We start from the raw sequence: 20,887 nt of genomic DNA on the forward strand, positions 1-20,887 counted from the left end.
AATCAAGAACTCTGGGTGTTACTCAGAGATGCTCTGTACATCTGGGAATTATAGGATATGGGGCTGTAATTCTCAGCCCAGAACTACAGGATATGGGGCTTTGCAATGTTCCACTCAGTTGGAAACACAGACTGACTTAATCTTGGACTGGTTGTGACTTAGTCAGCACTAGAAGGAAATAACCAATAGGTGTAGCAACATAGGGTCTCTTGGTTTAACCGGGGAAAACACCAACACATGTCCAAATCAATCACATAAGAAAAGGAATCAGGTAAAACTTTGGGAATCCATTAGTTTATGAACTTCCACATTCAAAATAAGAAGGCTACTTATGAGCATAATACCTTCACTCAAACAGTGCTTATTATAGGCTGAGCCCCGTTCTAAATGATGTAACCCACATGATCATGACCACATGCCTAAGAAGTAGGTTAATGATTAGTCCCATTTCGCCAACAAGGACACTGAGATGCATAGCGATTGTGTGACTTGGCCAAGGCCGTGGTGACGGTGAGGAGCAGTTCTAGGACTTGAGCCCAGGCAGTCTAGCTCAGAAGCCAGCTGGACCACCACACAAGGCTGTCTCTGTCCACAAAAGCTCAAGTATTCTGAACATTATAAACGCAAAGGAAGAGATCATCAGGCCCACTCCCTCTGTTTTAACGATGAGGAAACAGCAGCAAAGAGGATAAAGAGATTTGCTCAGTGTCCTATAGCTCAATATATCACTCATCTTTGTTTAATGACAAAGAACACTCACTGTCAATCAAATTAGTTGTTTTGCTTTTAATGGTTCCCATAGGGCAAATCAAAAGCTTAAAACCCAGTCTTTCACAACCCTGCAGGAACTGTACACCGGCTTCTCCAAAGCTGTGAGAGACAGGAGGCCAAGTGGTCTCGGAGGCCTGGTAAAGCACCTGATGGATCATCTCCAGGGTCTGGGAAGCAAGATGATGCCAAGAAGCCACTTAACAGCGGAGCAGGCAGGCTGTTCAGAGAGACGGAGCCCAGGACTTTAGTGTGGTCGTTCAACGACCAACAAATCTGATTCTGAGCCAGGTCTTTCTGTACTTTTATTGAAATACCTAGAATTAGAAACCTTTACTTTGGAAATACGATCTTTATGCTGCTGTATTTATGCTTCATCCATTTCAAAACAAGACTCCTATGGAAAACTCTTCATGTTCGCCAAAGAAAAGCAACCACTGTGACCCTCAGTGTCCTTCAGTGAAGGTGAACACACACCTGCACCATCTCCGCGGCAGGTCCAAAGTCCCTGTGATGAAGCAAAATTAAAGTACAAGAGACCCACTTCTGTCTCCTCAAGGAGAATGACCTGATTGTAGACAGACTGATTTCTCTTTTTGACCATCATGAAGGTTAGATGCTGCAACAATCTGTAGTATTTAGCTCACTGGGCCTTCAGAGACCTTACATCTTAATCCCCTCGGCCTTGGTTGTGTTGACAAGTTCTGTCATTGATAAACTCAGACCTGTGTTATAACAACTGTTGAAAACTGAATCAGATATTAGAAAACAATGTCACTTACTGGCTTCTAACCTTTTCAACCCTTATTTCTATTTTTATCCTAAGAATATTCTCAGTGCTTCTACAAAAAAAAAAAAAAAAAAAAAGGATGATGATGCATACGAGGAATCTGTCAACTTTTAAAGACAAGAACAAGAGGGAAAACAGAGGCAAGGAAGTATTGTGCTGGTGTTGAGAAAGCTGTTGACAAAGCTCCCAAAACACGGTCATTTAAGAAAGACTCAAGTTGAGGAGCTGTGTCTAAGAAGAAAGAAAAAAAAAAAAAACACGAAAATTCTTTCTACCAGAACCCTAACTGCTTTTAACTTAAGAGGGAGAATGTGCTTTATCCATAGAATGTATCTCTAGTGTGACGATCAGCGTCCTCTTCATGAAATTAGAAAAGAAGTAACAGATTTGAAAATTAGAGTAGAAGGCCCAGAGAGAAGAAACACATGTTTAAGTTTTCAGACATCAACATGAATCCAAATGCTCTCCAACACATTCATTACCTTTCAGTTAAACGGAACTTGGCATGGAAAAGAAACTAATCAAATGTCTAGTGTTGCCCAGAAAGACAGTAAGAGGGAGGCACAGATTCAGGATCCACCCCGTCAGATGCGAGCCCTGCTCCTCTTTCCTGAAGGAGGCTGGCCCTGGAGACCTCACACAACCAGGCAGACAGCTAACCTCGGCGTCCTTTCGGCCGAGCTACGGAGTAAAGTGCAGAGTAGAAGGGAGGCTGTGGCCAGCTCACCCCCGCCCTGGACGCTTTCCAGGGCCAACCACCCTGGCCCAGGCAGATGGCGCGGGACTCACCGCATTAAAATTGGGGAAGAGGTTGACGGCGGCCGCCGTGTCGAGAGGAAATGGGAGGAACGGCTTAATGTCCAGCGACGGCTGCAGAGGCGGGGCTGGCGGCCGGACCAGGGCTGGGAGGGCCGGGCTCTGGCACGTGCCACCTGCAGAGAGGAGAAGAGAGGGCATGGTCAGGGACCTGGAGCACAGGGGACACACAGCACAGGCACCCAGGCTTCTTCTGAGACCAAAATGCCAGCTTTCCGGGCCACTGGAGAGAGCAAGACGCAGAGCGGGCTGACCCCAAAGCCGCCACCCAGCAGATGCGCCAGTGAGCAGAGGCAGCACCCTAGCTGCTCCTGGCCCTCTTGGATCAGGACTGTCTGCCTACGTAAGTAATTGTTACCATTTCAAACATCTCATAGCCCGCAGTCCATTCTTCTTTTTCTGCCTTGAGCTCTGGATTGAGAAAACAGCAAACCTGTAACTAAGATCCCTTGATTCAAAGGGAAAACCCCTTCGATGATCCCCTAACCCTCTTTGAAAACGAACTTTGGCTGAAAATATGCATCCAGTTTGAGTGATTCTTTTACAGAACTGCTCTTCTCCACCACGTCCCAAACTCTGGCAGCAAGATGACATGAGGCTGGCACAGGAAAGAAACTTAACCACAAACACGGGCAGCCGTACCTGCCAGCCGTGGCGACTGGAGGGTTAAAACCAGCAAATCCAGCTACAAATCACGGGATCCCTGAGCTACGCAGCACCCCTGCGGCTTTAAAGATTCAAGACTACCTGCCCCCTGCCTTCCCAGGCACAAGTAGGTGGAATATGGAAGGCCTCAAGGAGAAGGCAATGGAATGTGGCAGCAACACAGACGCCTCCTTCGCACACCAGTGGGCAAAGGCTGTCCGCAGGGGACTCACACCTTTGCCCCCTGTTCTAGGGTTTCACTGCGTTCGGAAGCTGAAAGGAGCCTACCTCCCTGTTCTGTCTCTCATACGCTGGTAACGTTCCAAAACATCAATTTGTCGTTAATTAAAGGCTGTTTGAATCCTAGGAAACTGGTAGAATATGCCAGCGTTCTCCTAATCTGAGAGGCAGGCATCAGACTGTAAAAACCTACTGGGGAGGATCCAGAGTCGCATCAGGAGAACAAAACGCACTGGGGAAGAATTCTAGGAGACAGAGAGAGGAGAGAGGCTCCCGCTTGGGAGACAGAGAGAGCAGAGAGGCTCCCGCTTGAGAGACAGAGAGAGGAGAGAGGCTCCCGCTTGGGAGACAGAGAGAGCAGAGAGGCTCCCGCTTGAGAGACAGAGAGAGGAGAGAGGCTCCCGCTTGGGAGACAGAGAGGAGAGAGGCTCCCGCTTGGGAGACAGAGAGAGGAGAGAGGCTCCCGCTTGGGAGACAGAGAGAGGAGAGAGGCTCCCGCTTGGGAGACAGAGAGAGGAGAGAGGCTCCCGCTTGGGAGACAGAGAGAGGAGGTGGCTCCCGCTTGGGCCACTACCTTGCCTGCCATCTTGCTTTTATTATTTTTTTTTTCTTTACTCTCACAATCTGATTTTTTTTTTTTTTACTTTATTTTACTTTACAATACTGTATTGGTTTTGCCAGACATTGACGTGAATCTGCCATGGGTGTACATGAGTTCCCAAACAACCTGGAATGAGATCCCATCCAACTTATCTTTACAGATCTTACCAGGTCAGCTGCACACAGACCACTCTCTTGCACCCTATCAGTCACCTGAACAAAGATGAACATTTAAAAAACGATTCCCCCGTGCCAGATCCAACCCTACGGAACCAGAGTATCTACTAGCAAGGTGGGTGACTAACATCCACAGCAGAGGCCATCAGCACAGGATTCAACTAACCATACCAAAAGCATCATCAGGTCTCCTGGCTCCAGGTATAAAATCAGCCGGAGCCAAATTAACCCAACCAGTATTTTTCCCACTCTTTCTTACTACCCTCTTGAAACGTTCTTCAATGACAAGGCCAACAACATCCAGTTTGAAACAACAAACCAATTAAAGTGAAAAATAGTGAAGAGTCAGGAAATAGAGGGCTGGTGTCAAAACAGAGGGAGAGAGAAGCAAAATGCAGCCCGTTACAGTCAGCAGAGCACACGATGAACTGACCTCATCGTCCAGCTGGCGGTATAGAGAGGGCGTCCGCAAAACGTTGGGGATTACAGCCCGTTACAGTCACCAGAGCACACTACAAACTGCCTTTATTGTCCAGCTGGTGGTATAGAGAGGGCATCCGTAAAACGTCGGGGATAGGCCTGTCATGAGTTTAGTACTGCTACCAATTTCTCCTTTGATGAAAAGTTAAAGAACCAAAATAAAATTTTGGTTGGTGCCTCTTTAGAAAACTCAGAAGTGAAATAAGTTTGGGTTGAAATCTGGGGTGCATTTTAACATGTCCATAAATAATAGTGAGCTTTAAACATATCATTTTAAATTATTATTATCTGTGTCAGAATCACACTTTGCAAAAGGTATCCATTCATGTATATCCATTACCTTGTTTGACCCTAAAATCTCAGAAGTCAAGTAATGGATAGCATAATATCATGAAAAGAAAAAATAAGTTGATCAACTCTTCAGCTGCTTATGCTGCTTCCACACAAACATTTCATTCTTCTAATTATAAGAATGCAATTTAGCAGGAACATATTCTGGAATTATTTCCTTTACGAGTTCCCCTTTGGTTCAGGAGAGTCAAAGAGGTTCTGGAAAACCTCAGGCTTCTTTTTTTATCCACCACGCTGAGAGGAACAAAGAATAAACATACACTGATTCTACCGCTAGGGAAAATTAATTCCTCCAGAAATATACCTCTCTTCCTCTGAGATATGGGTTTCATTTGCATTTTATTATACAGACAGTTCAGGGCCCTCTCCTAAGGTTGCAATTGGGGCTTCCTACGTAGGGGATAAGAAGACATCGAGGAAGAGTCATAACATTGGAGGGGAGCTGTTGATACTATCTGAGTTCAGTCCTTTCTACCTAATTGAAGAGAGAAAAGTGAAAGATCACTGGAAAACAGAGAACATGGCGTGACCGTACATTCTTCAGCCACTTGCCATGCAAACTCAGGTGGGGTGGACGACAGAGGACAAGACTGTTGGATGGCATCACCAACTCAATGGACATGGGTTTGGGTGGACTCCGGCAGTTGGTGATGGACAGGGAGGCCTGGCGTGCTGTGGTTCATGGGGTCACAAAGAGTCGGACACGACTGAGCGACTGAACTGACTATAATATTAATATTGAGGCCCCAAATTAAGACTGTCTCTTAAAAATCATCTATGACTGACATTTCTGCTCTTAAAATTAGGATACATTCTGAAAATATTTTGCTTGTTTCAAGCTATATATGCTCAGCAGTAAGAATACTATTGGAAAATAGTATGAAGTTAAAATCAGCAAACACAGCATGTTTCCTGTAAAGCAGATTAAAATGTGCTCCTTGAGAAAACAGCTATTTCATTCTTTCATTTTTTAAAAGAATTTATCACATTTAGGGCATGAATGTATGTTCACTGTTATTTTCTTATTATAAAATTATCTTGACGACAATAAGCATCTGGGCACATACGAATGTGTAGACAGGACTGCAGGCGACAGAGAGCCGCTGTGCTGTTACCATCTACCACGGCGTTGCTTCTTTCGTCCGAACGTCACTTCTGGAAATACTGATGCTCTTACTTTGAGAAAAGCACTTTGAAGCCTCCATGGGTTGGGAACAGAAAAAACACAAATGCACGCCCTCTGTATGGAAAGCTCTATGGTACGACTTCTGGCATCACGTATTTCATACCCTATGCAGTTTTAACTTACATAGCTTTTAAAAATCAAGCCTTAACAGAATATTCAGATTTCAGAGCAGTTAATATCTTTCCATTCCAAATTTCTTTTCAATAAACTAAAAAACATTCATTAAGCAAACATCAGTTATTAGACCTATACTGAGTAAGGTATTGAATAATGAAAGTAAATAAGGTAAATATGATGAAGCAAGTGATCTAAGCTCGTAAAACTCCTCTCTGGCCCTTCTTGACGTTTGGTTCTGCCAGCCTAGATTCATATTTGGAATTCAGAATTGAATTATAGAGCAAACATATACTATAGAGCATACTTTGGTCCATTCACAAGACAGCTAGCTCTGTATTCACAAAAGTGCAAATCTGTGAACTTAAAAAAATACTGGAATAACCTGTTTGTAGGACATTTGTTAATAGAGATTATCTGAGAAAATAAGACATTATACACTTCAGCAATTTGCAGCTTTGAAAACCTAATTAAAATGCCAATTTGGAAATATTCATTTTAATAATTTATACAGACAAATAGGAATTCTAAACCACTGGTTGTCAGCTGAAGCATAATACTAGAGAAAAGGTAGGTAAAGTGCCTAGCAGAGAGCCTGACCAGGTGGTGCTAAGTGAGGCGGGTGTTTTTAACGAACCCAATAAATTCCAAAGGGATGTGCAGGTTGGTGCAGATGCCTATCTGGGCCCCTGGGGGAGGTCAAGCAAGGCCACTCGAAAGGCACCTGCCTACTCTGCACTTGGTTGATTCTGGCCCCTGCAGAAGGAGAGACTTCACAGTTAAGAAGTTACCTTGTAAATCAACATTTTGAAATATTCCTTGAGAGTAAAATAGTGTTCTTTCCATAATATAACACTTCTAACCTTGAACTTCTGCACTTGGTCCATTCGTGGTTCATGAATCAGTCAGACGTCCTGTCTCACAGCTTAACCTACTACTTAATCACTCATTTCCCCAAATGGCAAAGCCGAAGTTAAAAATGATCAGGGGTTGCTGCTGTTGAATATTCATGGCTGTGTGTGCTGTAGAACTGTGAATCGTTGAAAAACAATATAATATATAATGTTCATTGTTAAAATACATTATTATCACACACGCACATGTATATACAATACCTGTATTTATAGAAAGCAGAAGAAATCACTGATTTCTTGATGGGAGAAATAGTTTCTAGCATATCTTTTTCTTTCAGTATAAATTGAATTTTATATATATATATATACACATATGTATATGTATACACATGCTTGTGTGCTGTGCTAAGTTGCTTCAGTCATGTCCAGTTCTTTGTGACCCCATGGACTATAGCCCGCCAGGCTCCTCTGTCCATGGGATTCTCCAGGCAAGAACACTCGAGTGGGCTGCCATGCCCTCCTCCAGGAGATCTTCCCGACCCAGGGACGGAACCTGCATCTCCTGCCTTGCAGGTAGATTCTTTACCCATGGAGCTACCGGGGAAGTCCAGATATACGCTTACCTATACTGAAATATCGGAGAAGGCAATGGCACCCCACTCCAGTACTCTTGCCTGGAAAATCCCATGGACGGAGGAGCCTGGTAGGCTGCAGTCCATGGGTCGCTACAAGTCAGATACGACTGAGCGACTTCACTTTCACTTTTCACTTTCATGCATTGGAGAAGGAAATGGCAACCCACTCCAGTGTTCTTGCCTGGAGAATCTCAGGGACGGGGGAGCCTGGTGGGCTGCCGTCTATGGGGTCGCACAGAGTCGAACATGACTGAAGTGACTTAGCAGCAGCATACTGAAATATACACATATGTTTCAATAGCATCAACAGTGAGCCAGAGTTAAACTGCTAAACTGCTCCGAATATTTAATCTAGTAGGAAAACACTGAGAATGTTTTATACATCAAGTCGTAAGTAGTTACTTGCAATACTCTGACAGACGTGGAACATTACTGACATCCAATCCCAACTACTTCAGCTTGAATTTGCCATGTGTGCTGAGGGAGGGAAAGGCAAGACAGGGTTTCCGGGGCCCACGTGATCGAGGACATAGAGAATTATATCTGATACTATGAACAGGAAGTAGAAAAGAAAGGATGGATTTGGGGCATAAAAGCAAAACTTGACACAAAACAATGGCCATCAAATGCTGTTGCTGGTGAAACAGACCAGCCAGGGTGAAAGGGAGTGAATGCTGAGGAAAAAGCTAAATTTTACAAATCTGTTAAGTAGTTGGTATGTGCTAGGCCCTGCTATGGCCCTCCCTGGTGGCTCAGATGGTAAAGAATTCGCCTGCAATGCGGGAGACCTGAAGATTCCCTGAAGAAGGGAACAGCTACCCACTCTAGTATATACCCTTAATTCCTTTAAAATGTACAATAATTCTGCCAGGAATCTATTATAATGCCAAATTTACAAACTCAAAAGTCAAAGCTATCACCTAAAATACATTGCATCTAAAAATCACTCGGGTAATAAATGGCGTTCATCGTTACGCTGAGTAATCTTAACAAGTTTCAATGCACTGATACAAACAGCCTTTAAATTAAAGCAACAAACACAAACAAAACGACAACAAAAAAGAACACTGTGAAGCCAGGTTTTTCCTGCAAGGCAAGCCAGCCGCCTTACAGCCAGAATGGAATGCACTAAATCGGAAGTCTTGTGAGAAGATTTTATTACTGCTCAAAAAAACCAGGAGTAGACTCATTCCTTGTATAGAAGATGATAGGGAACGTTCAGTATTTATTACCAATATTTGTCTATGTGGGAAAATGCTGATCCTGCCCTATCTTTGAGAAAGTCTCCAGAAACACATGGGCTTCATAGCAAATGTTTCAAAAGCCCTCCAGTTTGCATTCTTTAACATCTACTTGCCAAATCAGAAAAACAAATACGTGCTTGTCACATTCCCTTGTGTGGCTGCCTCCCAAATACTCAAGGCTGCTGGCTGGGGATTACAATGGGCAGTCTGTTGTTGAGGTTATCTTTTCTCCTTAGCTTGAAAAGCTGTATGTTTACCATAGTCCCTTCAATGTCAGTGATCCAAACTCCCATTCAGTTCCCATCTTTGTTTAAACATTGTTCCCAATGGAATGATACAGTTAGAAATGGATTTGGAGATAAAACTGAATTTGGTGTGACTTGGTCACAATTCTTCTTTCACGGCTTTCATTTTCCCTCTGCTCTGAATTGTTGATTCGCCTACTAATTGATCCAGCACCTTCTACCTGAGGATGAAGCTCCTTGTGGGTGTAAAGCGTGTTGCCCTCGGCAGGTCAGTTTGGATATTAAAGCAGGATCTGGCCCACAGGGGCAGTGGGCAGCACTGAGCTGTTCCCGCTGTGGGCCACTGCCCCAGCCCTTCTTCCCGTGGCCACAGAGGGGAAGGAGGTAAGAAGGGGAGTGAGTTATGGCAACTCTAACAGTAACCTGGAAACCATGATGCAGAAACATTTGCCCAGGTTAACTGACTCTCACTTTACCCATAAAAGAAAGCCCATGTGAGGGATCTGTTTTCCCTTGTTTAAAGTCTTTATCTATTCATTTTAAGTCATGGAGTTTAAATATTCCAGGACATCCAGTGGAATAGAACTCAGCCATAAAAAGGATGGAATAATCCTTTCTGTTTGCATGTACATGGATGGACCTAGAGATTATCATACTAAGCAAAGAAAGTCAGGGAAAGAAAAGTATATGCTGAGTCTCAAATATGACACAGATAAACCTATGTGCAAAAAGAAACAGCTCACAGACACAGAGAACAGTCTTGTGATCCACAAGGGAAGAACAGTGAGAGGCATGGAGCGGGAGTCTGGGACCCAAACCAACAGAGAAAGGGTGAGCTCTCATACAGGGACTCGTGTTCATTGTAAGTCATAATGGAAAAGAATACAATTAAATAGATGTCCCAGTAAATTGTGTCAAAGCTCATTCCGGAAGAGAGCTAAGGGAAAAGAACTAAGCAATGTTTTCTCGGTCATCATCACTGAATACTGGCACCAACATCAAAGTACTGCTCTCCACTAGTTGCCACGGCTTCTCCAGAAGCCAAGCAGACTCTCTCACTTACTTGCCCCACTCTCATGACAGTTCCCGGAGCCTGCAAAGTGCTACGATGATTCTAAGAGTGCCAGAGTAAGGGTTCTTGGACATTTAACCTTATATGTGTCTCTGCACTTCAGCCCCTCTGCCAGACAGCGCGTGAGTCAGGACAAGGAACTCGTCTCAGGCGATCAAACATTTTTGCCTGGAAACTTCCTCTCAAGTCTGCAATAGTGAATGTAAAAATGTGAAATTTTTCCTCAAGAAGAACTCACAAGATTTAATTTCACAAAATCATTTGTAACTAATCAAAAAGGTGGTCTAATGCTGACATGTCCTGTATGGTAATCTTTAGCTGTGTGTGGTTAAGCGCAAACTAAATAAAATTAAATGTTCACTTTCTCAATCACATTTCAAGGGCTTGACAGCCACACATGACCGAGGCTACTTCAATGAATAGAATATTGCAATTAAAAAAAAGGATGGACTTGGGAGGGATATGGGAGGGGTACAGGATGAAGGGGAAAATTGCATGCCTATGGCCGATTCATATCGATGTAGAGCAAAGACCAACACAATATTGTAAAGTGATTATCCTCCAATTAAAATAAATTAATTAATTAAAAGAAGAAAAACATTTCCATCACTGCAGAGGGTTCCATCAAACTTTGTAGCTTCAATCCAAAACCAACGGTCCCCAGTGAGGAATCATTTACAGACAAGGTGCCTGATACAGTCTGTTCCAGAAAGCACGGCTGATAGGAGAGAACGCTTTGCTTTCCCCTGGGTCCGTCTCCTTTGGGGGACGGCCAGGAGAGCTTTCCCAGAGGCAGACTTGGCCACTGTTAGAAGGCAGACCCTGCTAGGATTGGGTCAACAAGAATTAGTCCTCCATTCCTGGAGAAGACAATGGCCAGTCTAGGAATCTTTTGTGATCAATGATGATTATCCTCAAAGGAGAAGTTAATGTAAAAAATTTAATGCTGAAATCAGTATTAATGAGTTAAGGAGTGCCTTGCATAAAAATGACAACACTTCTGCAAACCAAAGATGCAAAAAGGGCCAGTCCTGGGGCAAATGGTATTTTTTAAAATTCTGTTCATTCTTGAGAGTGCTACCAGGAAGCTGTATTTCACCAAAGTGGGTCACAATCTAGTCTCACTAATAGCCAAATGTTCAAAGCTAGCTAATGTAGGCAGTTAAACTTCCCTAGATACCTCTGAACCACCCTGAGGAGTAATTCTGTTCGTAATAACCAGGCTTTAGTCATCTGACCCTTTAATGAGAAAAAAAAGATGCCGTCATCTTGTGACATGGTCTTGTTTTGTATAATCTGGGCCTTGCAGTTGGGCCTTGGCCCATGTGAACATCTCTGCGCCAGCACAGCTGGGCATACAGCTCACTGTTCCCCACACGCTGATAAATATTCTTCTGTCTCCACGTTCTTTCCATTTGGAATTACTGTGATACATCCTTTGCTTCCTCTCCAAGCATTTGCCAATCTGTGGAGGCCATCAGTGCAAACCAAGGTATTCATGAGACATTTCCTGAGCTTCAGTTGTTCAAGGTGGGTTTCCCAATACCAAAAAGGTAAGTTAGGTAAGCATCACACAAATTAGAGAACACCTTTGTTCATCTCCCTAAAGTGTCTTCAAGATATAGATGGTGAGGGAGAGACAAGCTGGGAGTTTCGGCATCCTGAGGCTGAGGTGTGAGTGGAAGTGGGTCCTAGCACTGAGAAGACAGCTCTGCGCAGACTTCCTGCTGAGGGACCACTGGAGAGCCCTCACGCAGGAACTGAAGTTACGGACGTGAATAAGATCTCCTTGGGAACAAGTAGAGCAGAGAGGCCAGCTCCTGCACCTGGAGGCTCATCAGCCCACAGAAGGAGACCGGGCAGGACGGGAATAAAGGATAGGGACAGGGAGAATGACCCCCAGAGGCAAGAGGAAGAGTATGTTTACAAAAGGAAACAGTAAGTGGTCAGCACAGTCGAAGGCCGCCCGCGGAAGGACCAATTAAGATGTCAGCTTCAGTGAGACTTTATGTCATCAAGATTTTTTCGTGATCTTTATCAGTTATCTGTTCTTCTTGTTGTTGTTCAGCCACTAAGTCATGTCTGGCCTTTGAGACCCCAGGGACTGCAGCACACCAGGCTTCCCTGTTCTTCACCATCTCCTGGAGTTTACTCAAACTCATGTCCATTGAGTTGGTGATGCCAACCAACCAACTCATCCTCTATTGCCCCCTTCTCATCCCGCATTTAATCTTTCCCAGCATCAGGGTCTTTTCCAGTAAGTCAGCTCTTCCCATCAGGTGGCCAAAGTACTGGAGTTTCAGCTTTAAAATCAGTCCTTCCAAAGACTATTCAGGACTGATTTCCTTCAGGATGGACTGGTTTGATTTCCTTTCTGTTCAAGGGACTCTCAAGAGTCTTCTCCAGAACCACAGTTTGAAAGAATCAGTTCTTCAGGGCTCAGCCTTCTTTAAGGTCCAACCATCACATCCGTATATGATTACTGGAAAAACCATAGCTTTGACAATATGGACCTTTGTGTTATTTAGTGAGTAACCTCAATTCAATTCAGTTCAATCACTCAGTCGTGTCCAACTCTTTGAGACCCCATGTAATCACAGCATGCCAGGCCTCCCTGTCCATCACCATCTCCTGGAGTTCACTCAGACTCACATCCATTGAGTCAGTGATGCCATCCAGCCATCTCATCCTCGGTCGTCCCCTTTTCCTCCTGCCCCCAATCCCTCCCAGCATCAGAGTCTTTTCCAATGAGTCAATTCTTCGCATGAGGTGGCCAAAGTACTGGAGTTTCAGCTTTAGCATCATTCCTTCCAAAGCAATCCCAGGGTTGATCTCCTTCAGAATGGACTGGTTGGATCTCCTTGCAGTCCAAGGGACTCTCAAGAGTCTTCTCCAACACCACAGTTCAAATGCATCAATTCTTCGGCACTCAGCCTTCTTCACAGTCCAACTCTCACATCCATACATGACCACAGGAAAAACCATAGCCTTGACTAGATGGACCTCAGTCGGCAAAGTAATGTCTCTGCTTTTGAATATGCTATCTACGTTGATCATAACTTTTCTTCCAAGGAGTAAGCATCTTTTAATTTCATGGCTGCAGTCACTATCTGCAGTGATTTTGAAGCCCAAAAAAATAAAGTCTGACACTGTTTCCACTGTTTCCCCATCTATTTCCCATGGAGTGATGGGACCGGATGCCATGATCTTCGTTTTCTGAATGTTGAGCTTTAAGCCAACTTTTTCACTCTCCTCTTTCACTGTCATCAAGAGGCTTTTTATTTCCTCTTCACTTTCTGCCATAAGGGTGGTGTCATCTCCATATCTGAGGTTATAGATATTTCTCCCGGCAATCTTGATTCCAGCTTGTGTTTCTTCCAGTCCAGCATTTCTCATTTTCTCACACAGCATTTGTTCCGTGACTGCCTGAATACCAACATCTGAGGATACACAGGTCCCTCACGTAAAATAGCATAGGATTTGCATATATCTTACACCCTTCTATACATTTTAAATCATCTCTGCTGCTGCTGCTGCTGCATCAAGATCACTTATAATACTTAATACAATGTAAATATTATGTAAATAGATGCCTGAGCCCGCCCAGCAAATTCAGATTTTGCTTTTTGGAACTTTCTAGAGTTTTTAAAAATATTTTCCACTTGCAGTTGGTTGGATCTGCTGACACAGAATTTCTGAATAGAGAGAGCTGAGTGTGTATCAAAATTAAAGCTTCCTACCTTTGAAAGACAGCATAAAACATAAAGAGAAGGCAACATGCTGCTATATTTAAAATATGTAACCAAAAGGACCTATTGCATAGCACAGGGAACTCTGTTCAGTATTCCGTAATAACCTAAATAGGGAAATAATTTGAAAAAGAATAGATACATACATAAGTACAAATGAATCACTTTGCTGTATACCTGAAACTATCACAACATTGTTAACCAACTATACACAAATATAAAACAAAAAGTGAAAAAAAGGGGGGAGGGGGAGCCAGCTGTTGCTAAGGAAAATAAATATGCAACACACATATTTAACAAAAAATTGCATTAGGAATGTATTAAAAATTCTTATAGTTCAATAATGAAATATTAACTCAAAGATATTCAAAAATTTTGAACAGACATTTCACAAAGAAATACAAACAGCAAATATGCAAACAAAAATCTCCTTAGCATCACTGGGGAAATGCAAAAAAAAAACTATCAGATATTACTATCACCTATTAGGAAGACTAAAATTAAAAGGAAAAACAATACCAAGTGTTGGCAAGGATGTAGGTCAACTGGAAAGTTCATACTTGTTGGTTGAAACGCAAACTAAGGTAGCTCTTTGTAAATATTTGGCAATATCTTACAAAGTTATATTCAGTTACTGTATGAATAGTGTAATCAATCCCCTGCAATTTCCTAGGTATCCACACAATAAAAATACAAATGTATATCTGCAAAAAAAAAACAAAAAAGTGAAGTCTGACCCTTTTGAGAAGGGTCAGGGATGGAGGAGGAATTCAGAATGGAGTCTAGTGGGGAAAAATATTTTGAACAACTTAGCTGGAAAGGAAAAGTAAAGTAGGGCCTTACTGATATGGGCAAATATTTTTCCAAGGTATGGAAAGGAACTGATTCAATCTAGAGTAGTTAATATAACTCATTTTTTGAAAGGCAAGTTTCAACTAGCAATTAAGCCCAGACAACGTGAAGCCATGGCAGTGCAGTAAGCACTGTAGTCTATATTTTTTTCAGTCACATCCCACTCCACATGCACTCTGAACCCGCGTCACCCTATGGCGAACAGCCAATCGTCGTCTCCTGCTTGAGGACACAGTTCAAGCCCGGTCTCCTAGATGCTGGTAGACGCTCACAGCTGTCCGTGTAGAAGGAGCATCACAGCTGTCCATGTAGAAAGCATCACAGTCGTCTGTATACAGAGCGTCACAGCCATCCGTGTGCAGAGCGTCACAGCCATCCGTGTGCAGAGCGTCACAGCCATCCGTGTAGAGGGCATCACAGCCGTCCGTGTGCAGAGCGTCACAGCCGTCCGTGTAGAGGGCATCACAGCCATCCCTGTGCAGAGCGTCACAGCCGTCCGTGTAGAGGGCATCACAGCCGTCCGTGTGCAGAGCGTCACAGCCGTCCGTGTAGAGGGCATCACAGCCATCCCTGTGCAGAGCGTCACAGCCGTCCGTGTAGAGGGCGTCACAGCCATCCGTGTGCAGAGCGTCACAGCCGTCCGTGTAGAGGGCGTCACAGCCGTCCGTGTGCAGAGCGTCACAGCCGTCCGTGTAGAGGGCATCACAGCCGTCCGTGTACAGAGCGCCACAGCCGTCCGTGTGCAGAGCGTCACAGCCGTCTGTGTAGAGGGCGTCACAGCCATCCGTGTGCAGAGCGTCACAGCCGTAGTGTAGAGGGCGTCACAGCCGTCCGTGTACAAAGCGCCACAGCCGTCCGTGTGCAGAGCGTCACAGCCGTAGTGTAGAGGGCGTCACAGCCGTCCGTGTACAGAGCGCCACAGCCATCCGTGTGCAGAGCGTCACAGCCGTCCGTGTAGAGGGCGTCACAGCCGTCCGTGTGCAGAGCGTCACAGCCGTCCGTGTGCAGAGCATCACAGTCGTCTGTATACAGAGCATCACAGCCGTCCGTGTGGAGGGCGTCACAGCCGTCCGTGTGCAGAGCGTCACAGCCGTCCGTGTACAGAGCATCACAGCCGTCCGTGTGCAGAACGTCACAGCCGTCCGTGTAGAGAGCGCCACAGCCGTCCGTGTACAGAGCGCCACAGCCGTCCGTGTGCAGGGCGTCACAGCCGTCCGTGTGCAGGGCGTCACAGCCGTCCGTGTGCAGGGCGTCACAGCCGTCCGTGTGCAGGGCGTCACAGCCGTCCGTGTGCAGGGCGTCACAGCCGTCCGTGTAGAGGGCGTCACAGCCGTAGTGTAGAGGGCGTCACAGCCGTCCGTGTAGAGGGCATCACAGCCGTCCGTGTAGAGGGCGCCACAGCCGTCCGTGTAGAGGGAGCACGCGCTTGGCATCCTCCGCTGCCCCGTGCCTCCATCTGCACAGGCATCGCCATGCTTCCGGGTCTGCCCCCTCCGTGAGGACGCCGGGTCTTGAGGAGGATATCTGGTGTAGTCCTTCTAGATTCCTGTGCACGGGGAGGTAGGTTCCTGGCACCTACCTGTCTGTCTCTTTCCGGGAACGAATGCGTGGCTGTACAGATGGCCGAGCGGTCGGGTGACTGAGGGAGGCTGAGCCACAGCCTGCTAGATACTGCTCGCTTCCTTCTGCTGTGCCCAAACTCACAGTCTTCCCCACCTCAAGCCCCAGGAACTTTCTCGAACACAAGGGGATGAACAGAGAGTTTATTGAAGTGTCCCCACCATTTAAAGGTGAGGAACAGTGTATCACAGACATTTAAGCTAATAAAGCTTCCATGGTTGATTTTTTTTTTCTTTAATAAATAAGTAGCTCAGCATTCAGAAAACTAAAATCATGGCATCCAGTCCCATCACTTCATGACAAATAGATGGGAAAACAATGGAAACAGTGTCAGACTTTATTTTTCTGGGCTCCAAAATCACTGCAGATGGTGATTGCAGCCATGAAATTAAAAGATACTTGCTCCTTGGAAGGCTCACTCCAGTGTTCTTGCCTGGAGAATCCCAGGGACGGGGGAGCCTGGTGGGCTGCCATCTATGGGGTCATACAGAGTCGGACATGACTGAAGTGACTTAGCAGCAGCAGCAGCAGCTCCTTGGAAGGAAAGTTATGACCAACCAAGACAGCATATTAAAAAGCAGAGACATTACTTTGCCAACAAAGGTCCATCTAGTCAAGGCTATGGTTTTTCCAGTGGTCATGTACGGATATGAGAGTTGGACTATAAAGAAAGTTGAGCTCAGCAGAATTGATGCTTTTGAACTGTGGTGTTGGAGAAGACTCTTGAGAGTCCCTTGGACTGCAAGGAGATCCAACCAGTCCATCCTAAAGGAGATCAGTCCTGGGTGTTCATTGGAAGGACTGATGTTGAAGCTGAAACTCTAATACTTTGGCCACCTGATGCAAAGAGCTGACTCATCTGAAAAGACCCAGATGCTGGGAAAGACTGAGGGCAGGAGGAGAAGGGACGACAGAGGATGAGATGGTGGGGTGGCATCACCGACTCAATGGACATGGGTTTGGATAAACTCCGGGAGTTGGTGATGGACAGGAGGCCTGGCATGCTGCAGTTCATGGGGTTGCAAAGAGTCGGACACGACTGAGCAACTGAACTGAACTGAGTCAATTATAATTCTAATCTTCTTAGACTATAATTTTATTAACATTGTTTTCTCAGCACTACATAACTTTCTTAAACCTGTTTCATTTTTCGGTGTGAATTTATTCTCTCTTATAACAGTTCCCCTTTCCTCCACAGGTATAAAGGCAGGAACATTCTGAATGCTGGATACTCCATGGAGTATATCTCCTTTGTGCTCTCACAGCCTTAAGGAAAGGACTTCCCTGGTAGTTCAGCTGGTAAAAGAGTGCACCTGTAAAGCAGGAGACCCTGGTTCAATTCCTGGGTCAGGAAGATCCTCTGGAGAAGGGATCGGCTACCCACTCCAGTATTCTTGGGCTTCCCTGGTGGCTCAGCTGGTAAAGAATGTGCCTGCAATGCAGGAGATCTGGGTTTGATCTCTGGGTCGGGAAGATCCCCTGGAGGAGGGCATGGCAACCCGCTCCAGTATTCTTGCCTGGAGAATCCCATGGACAGAGGAGCCTGGTGGGCTACAGTCGATGGTGTCCCAGAGATTTGGTCATGACTGAGTGACTAAGCACAGCAAAGCACTGGCTTAAGGAAATGGAGCCATGATGAAGTTAAGATAGTTGTTCAAGGTCAAACAATAAATTCTAGGAAATAAAACCTGCATCTCCTGCATCGGCAGGCAGATTCTTAACCAGATATCAAAATGCTATGGATGGAATTTGCAAACCAACGTTCTACTTCCAAAGCCTAAGCTCTTAGATTTACATTTTATTCAGGGATTCCTTTTCTTTTGATGACCTGTAGTAGAGTAGAAAAAAAAAGTAATAGAGAAAACACAATTTCATAAATAAAATCTGGTTTTTGTCAAACTAGGCCAAAGCCAATTACATCAATTATGTTAAGATTCATTCATTTGTAAGACACTAGATTATTTAAGCAACAATTCTGGTGTCTTGTCTTTTCTGGGGCTTATAATCCAGTATAAGACATTTATGCATATGTTGAGTCTGTGTGTGATCCCACGGACAGCAGTCTTCCAGGCTCCCCTGTCCATGGGATTCTCTAGGCAAGAAGACTGGAGTTGGATGCCATTTCCTCCTCCAGGGGATCTTCCCAACCCAGGGGTCTAACCTGCATCTCCTGCTTTGGCAGATACCATAATGTTATAAATAGAATGCTCGTGTCCCCCACCCTCAAAATAAACAGGCTGAAACTTACACCACTCCGCGGGAGATTAGGCCATGAGAGCAGTGTCCTCAAGGACAGACCCTGTGCCCTGCCACGGAGACCCCAGAAAGACCCCCATCCTTTCCAGTACGGCAGGGGGCCGTCTGTGACCCAGGAAGCAGGCTCCCGCCAGACACCAAGTCTGCCAGGGCCTTGACCACGGACGTCCCAGCCTCCAGAACTGTGAAAAGCCACAGCATATTTATCATAAGCAACCGCGGTGTTCTGTTAACACAGCCCAAATAGCCTAGAACATATTCCTACTCATGTTCCTCCAAAGGTGCAGGTTTTTACTCTGTTGGATGAACCCGTTATTTGTGCCTGCATGCTAAGTCACTTCAGTCATGGCCAACTCTTTGTGACCTCCTCTGTCCATGGGATTCTCCAGGCAAGAACACTGGAGAGGGTTTCCGTTTTCCCCTCCAGGGGATCTTCCCAACCCAGGGATCAAACCCCTGTCTCTTACATCTCCTGCATTAGCAGGTGGATTCTTTCCCACCAGCACCACCTGGGAAGCTCTCCCTTTCATTCTGTCTACATATTCCAGAAGGGCAACAGAGAAACTAAACGTATATCCATCATAATTAACTCTACTGTATTTAATGGTAATATTGGGCAACCATTCCCTTCTGCCAGGGATCTTCCCAACCCAGGAATCAAACCCTGGTCTCCTGCATTGCAGGCAGATTCTCTACCACTACCAGGGAAGCCTCAATATATCCTAGAGCATTCACTTCTTGTGAATATTTTCAGTCACTGTTTCACTGTGATTTTTTCCATATTTCAGTTGAATTTTCTTTCACCACAGCCATGGCACAAAATCCCAAGAAATGCCTCTGGAGTTAGCACTTAGTGATATTGAGAAATAACCATATACGAAAAGACTATGCCATCATTGCTATCACCAAATTAAATGGAATGTATCAAGAACAAGTAAAATCCCATTTTTGCTATCTTAAGAGGCCTATGCTTAGTACACCCCATTTGTCCCATCCATTAACTCCCGAGATTTAGGAACGGTGAGTTCTGGTTTCCATCAGTTTGGTGAACATTCTTACAAACTCTGTAATAGCAAAAAGAAATTCTGACTTCAATTTCCTCAAGAACACTCCCTGTGGAGCTGACATGGGCTTTGTTTAGTCTCGGCCTCATGTGATTGTTTCTTCTGGCAGGTTTTGCATAAAACAGACCTAACTTTATATTTGCTTTTAATTCTCAAATATTTGGTCCCTGGAAAAGATGTAAAATCAGTTACTAATAGAACTGTAGGAATTGTAGTATTCTGGAAATGACTGGCTTTAAAATGGAAGACAAATAAAACTTGCTTGTATAAGTGATTGCAAGCAAGAAGATACACATAACCATACTTTATTTTTATAAGAAGCTCTGTCAGTTTGAGCACTTATTATAGCCTGTGTTCTGTGCTAAATGGCTTTACATAGATTATTTATGTAAACAATGAAGATATCTTTGTTCTCATTGTACAGGTGAAGCAATGGAGGCTTAGTGAGGTCATTTTTCCAAAGATAAACTGCCTTCTTATGGAGTAGAGCTAAGAAGAACTAGAAGCCAGGCAGGTCTGACTCCAAAGCCCATGTTCTTTGAGTCTATTACATCCTTGACCCATTCAAATACCTACCACATTGTGAGTCCCACTAATCTGAAAGAGTAATTGATGAAGGTGAAAATTGCCTCTGAGGAAAGGACTTAAGTTTCCACATTCAAATAGCTGGGAGTCAGCAGATACAGTATTTACAAATGCAGGGGGGAAAAAAAGAAAGCAGAAATTGCTTACAGCCTCAGGGAGGAGAAAGTCAGACACCAAGGTTACAGTGCCATCCCCAAAAGGTAACACGTAATGAAAAGGGGTATCAGCATTGTGATAAAATAAGGGGCATTATAAAATATTGCAGTTAAGACAGAGATTAACGTGAAACTAAAACGAAGGAGAAGCAAACGATCAGCGGAAGCTTTAGGAGCCCCTTTAGGAGATGACGGGCGTTAAAACTGCAACCTGAGCCAACAAGCACATGAAAAGATGCTGAACATCACCAATTATTAGAGAAATGCGAGTCAAAACCACAATGAGATACCACCTCACACGGGCCAGAATGGCCACCATCAAAAAATCTATGAACCATAAGTGCTGGAAAAGCTGTGGAGAAAAGGGAAGCCACTTATACTGCTGGTGG

At 44.6% G+C, this 20,887-nt stretch overlaps 1 protein-coding gene across 1 annotated transcript in view; it reads right to left on the reverse strand.

Moving 5' to 3' along the window:
- Nucleotides 1-20,887, reverse strand: part of ZNF385D (zinc finger protein 385D) — a 757,956-nt gene that overhangs the window by 273,081 nt on the left and 463,988 nt on the right. Inside the window, exon 7 of the mRNA XM_068970436.1 lies at nt 2,348-2,490. Coding sequence (XP_068826537.1) covers nt 2,348-2,490 — 143 coding nt within the window. The remainder of the gene's footprint in view (nt 1-2,347; nt 2,491-20,887) is intronic.

The sequence above is a fragment of the Capricornis sumatraensis genome, chromosome 4 (genome assembly GCF_032405125.1).
Source record: "Capricornis sumatraensis isolate serow.1 chromosome 4, serow.2, whole genome shotgun sequence".
Taxonomy (NCBI): domain Eukaryota; kingdom Metazoa; phylum Chordata; class Mammalia; order Artiodactyla; family Bovidae; genus Capricornis; species Capricornis sumatraensis.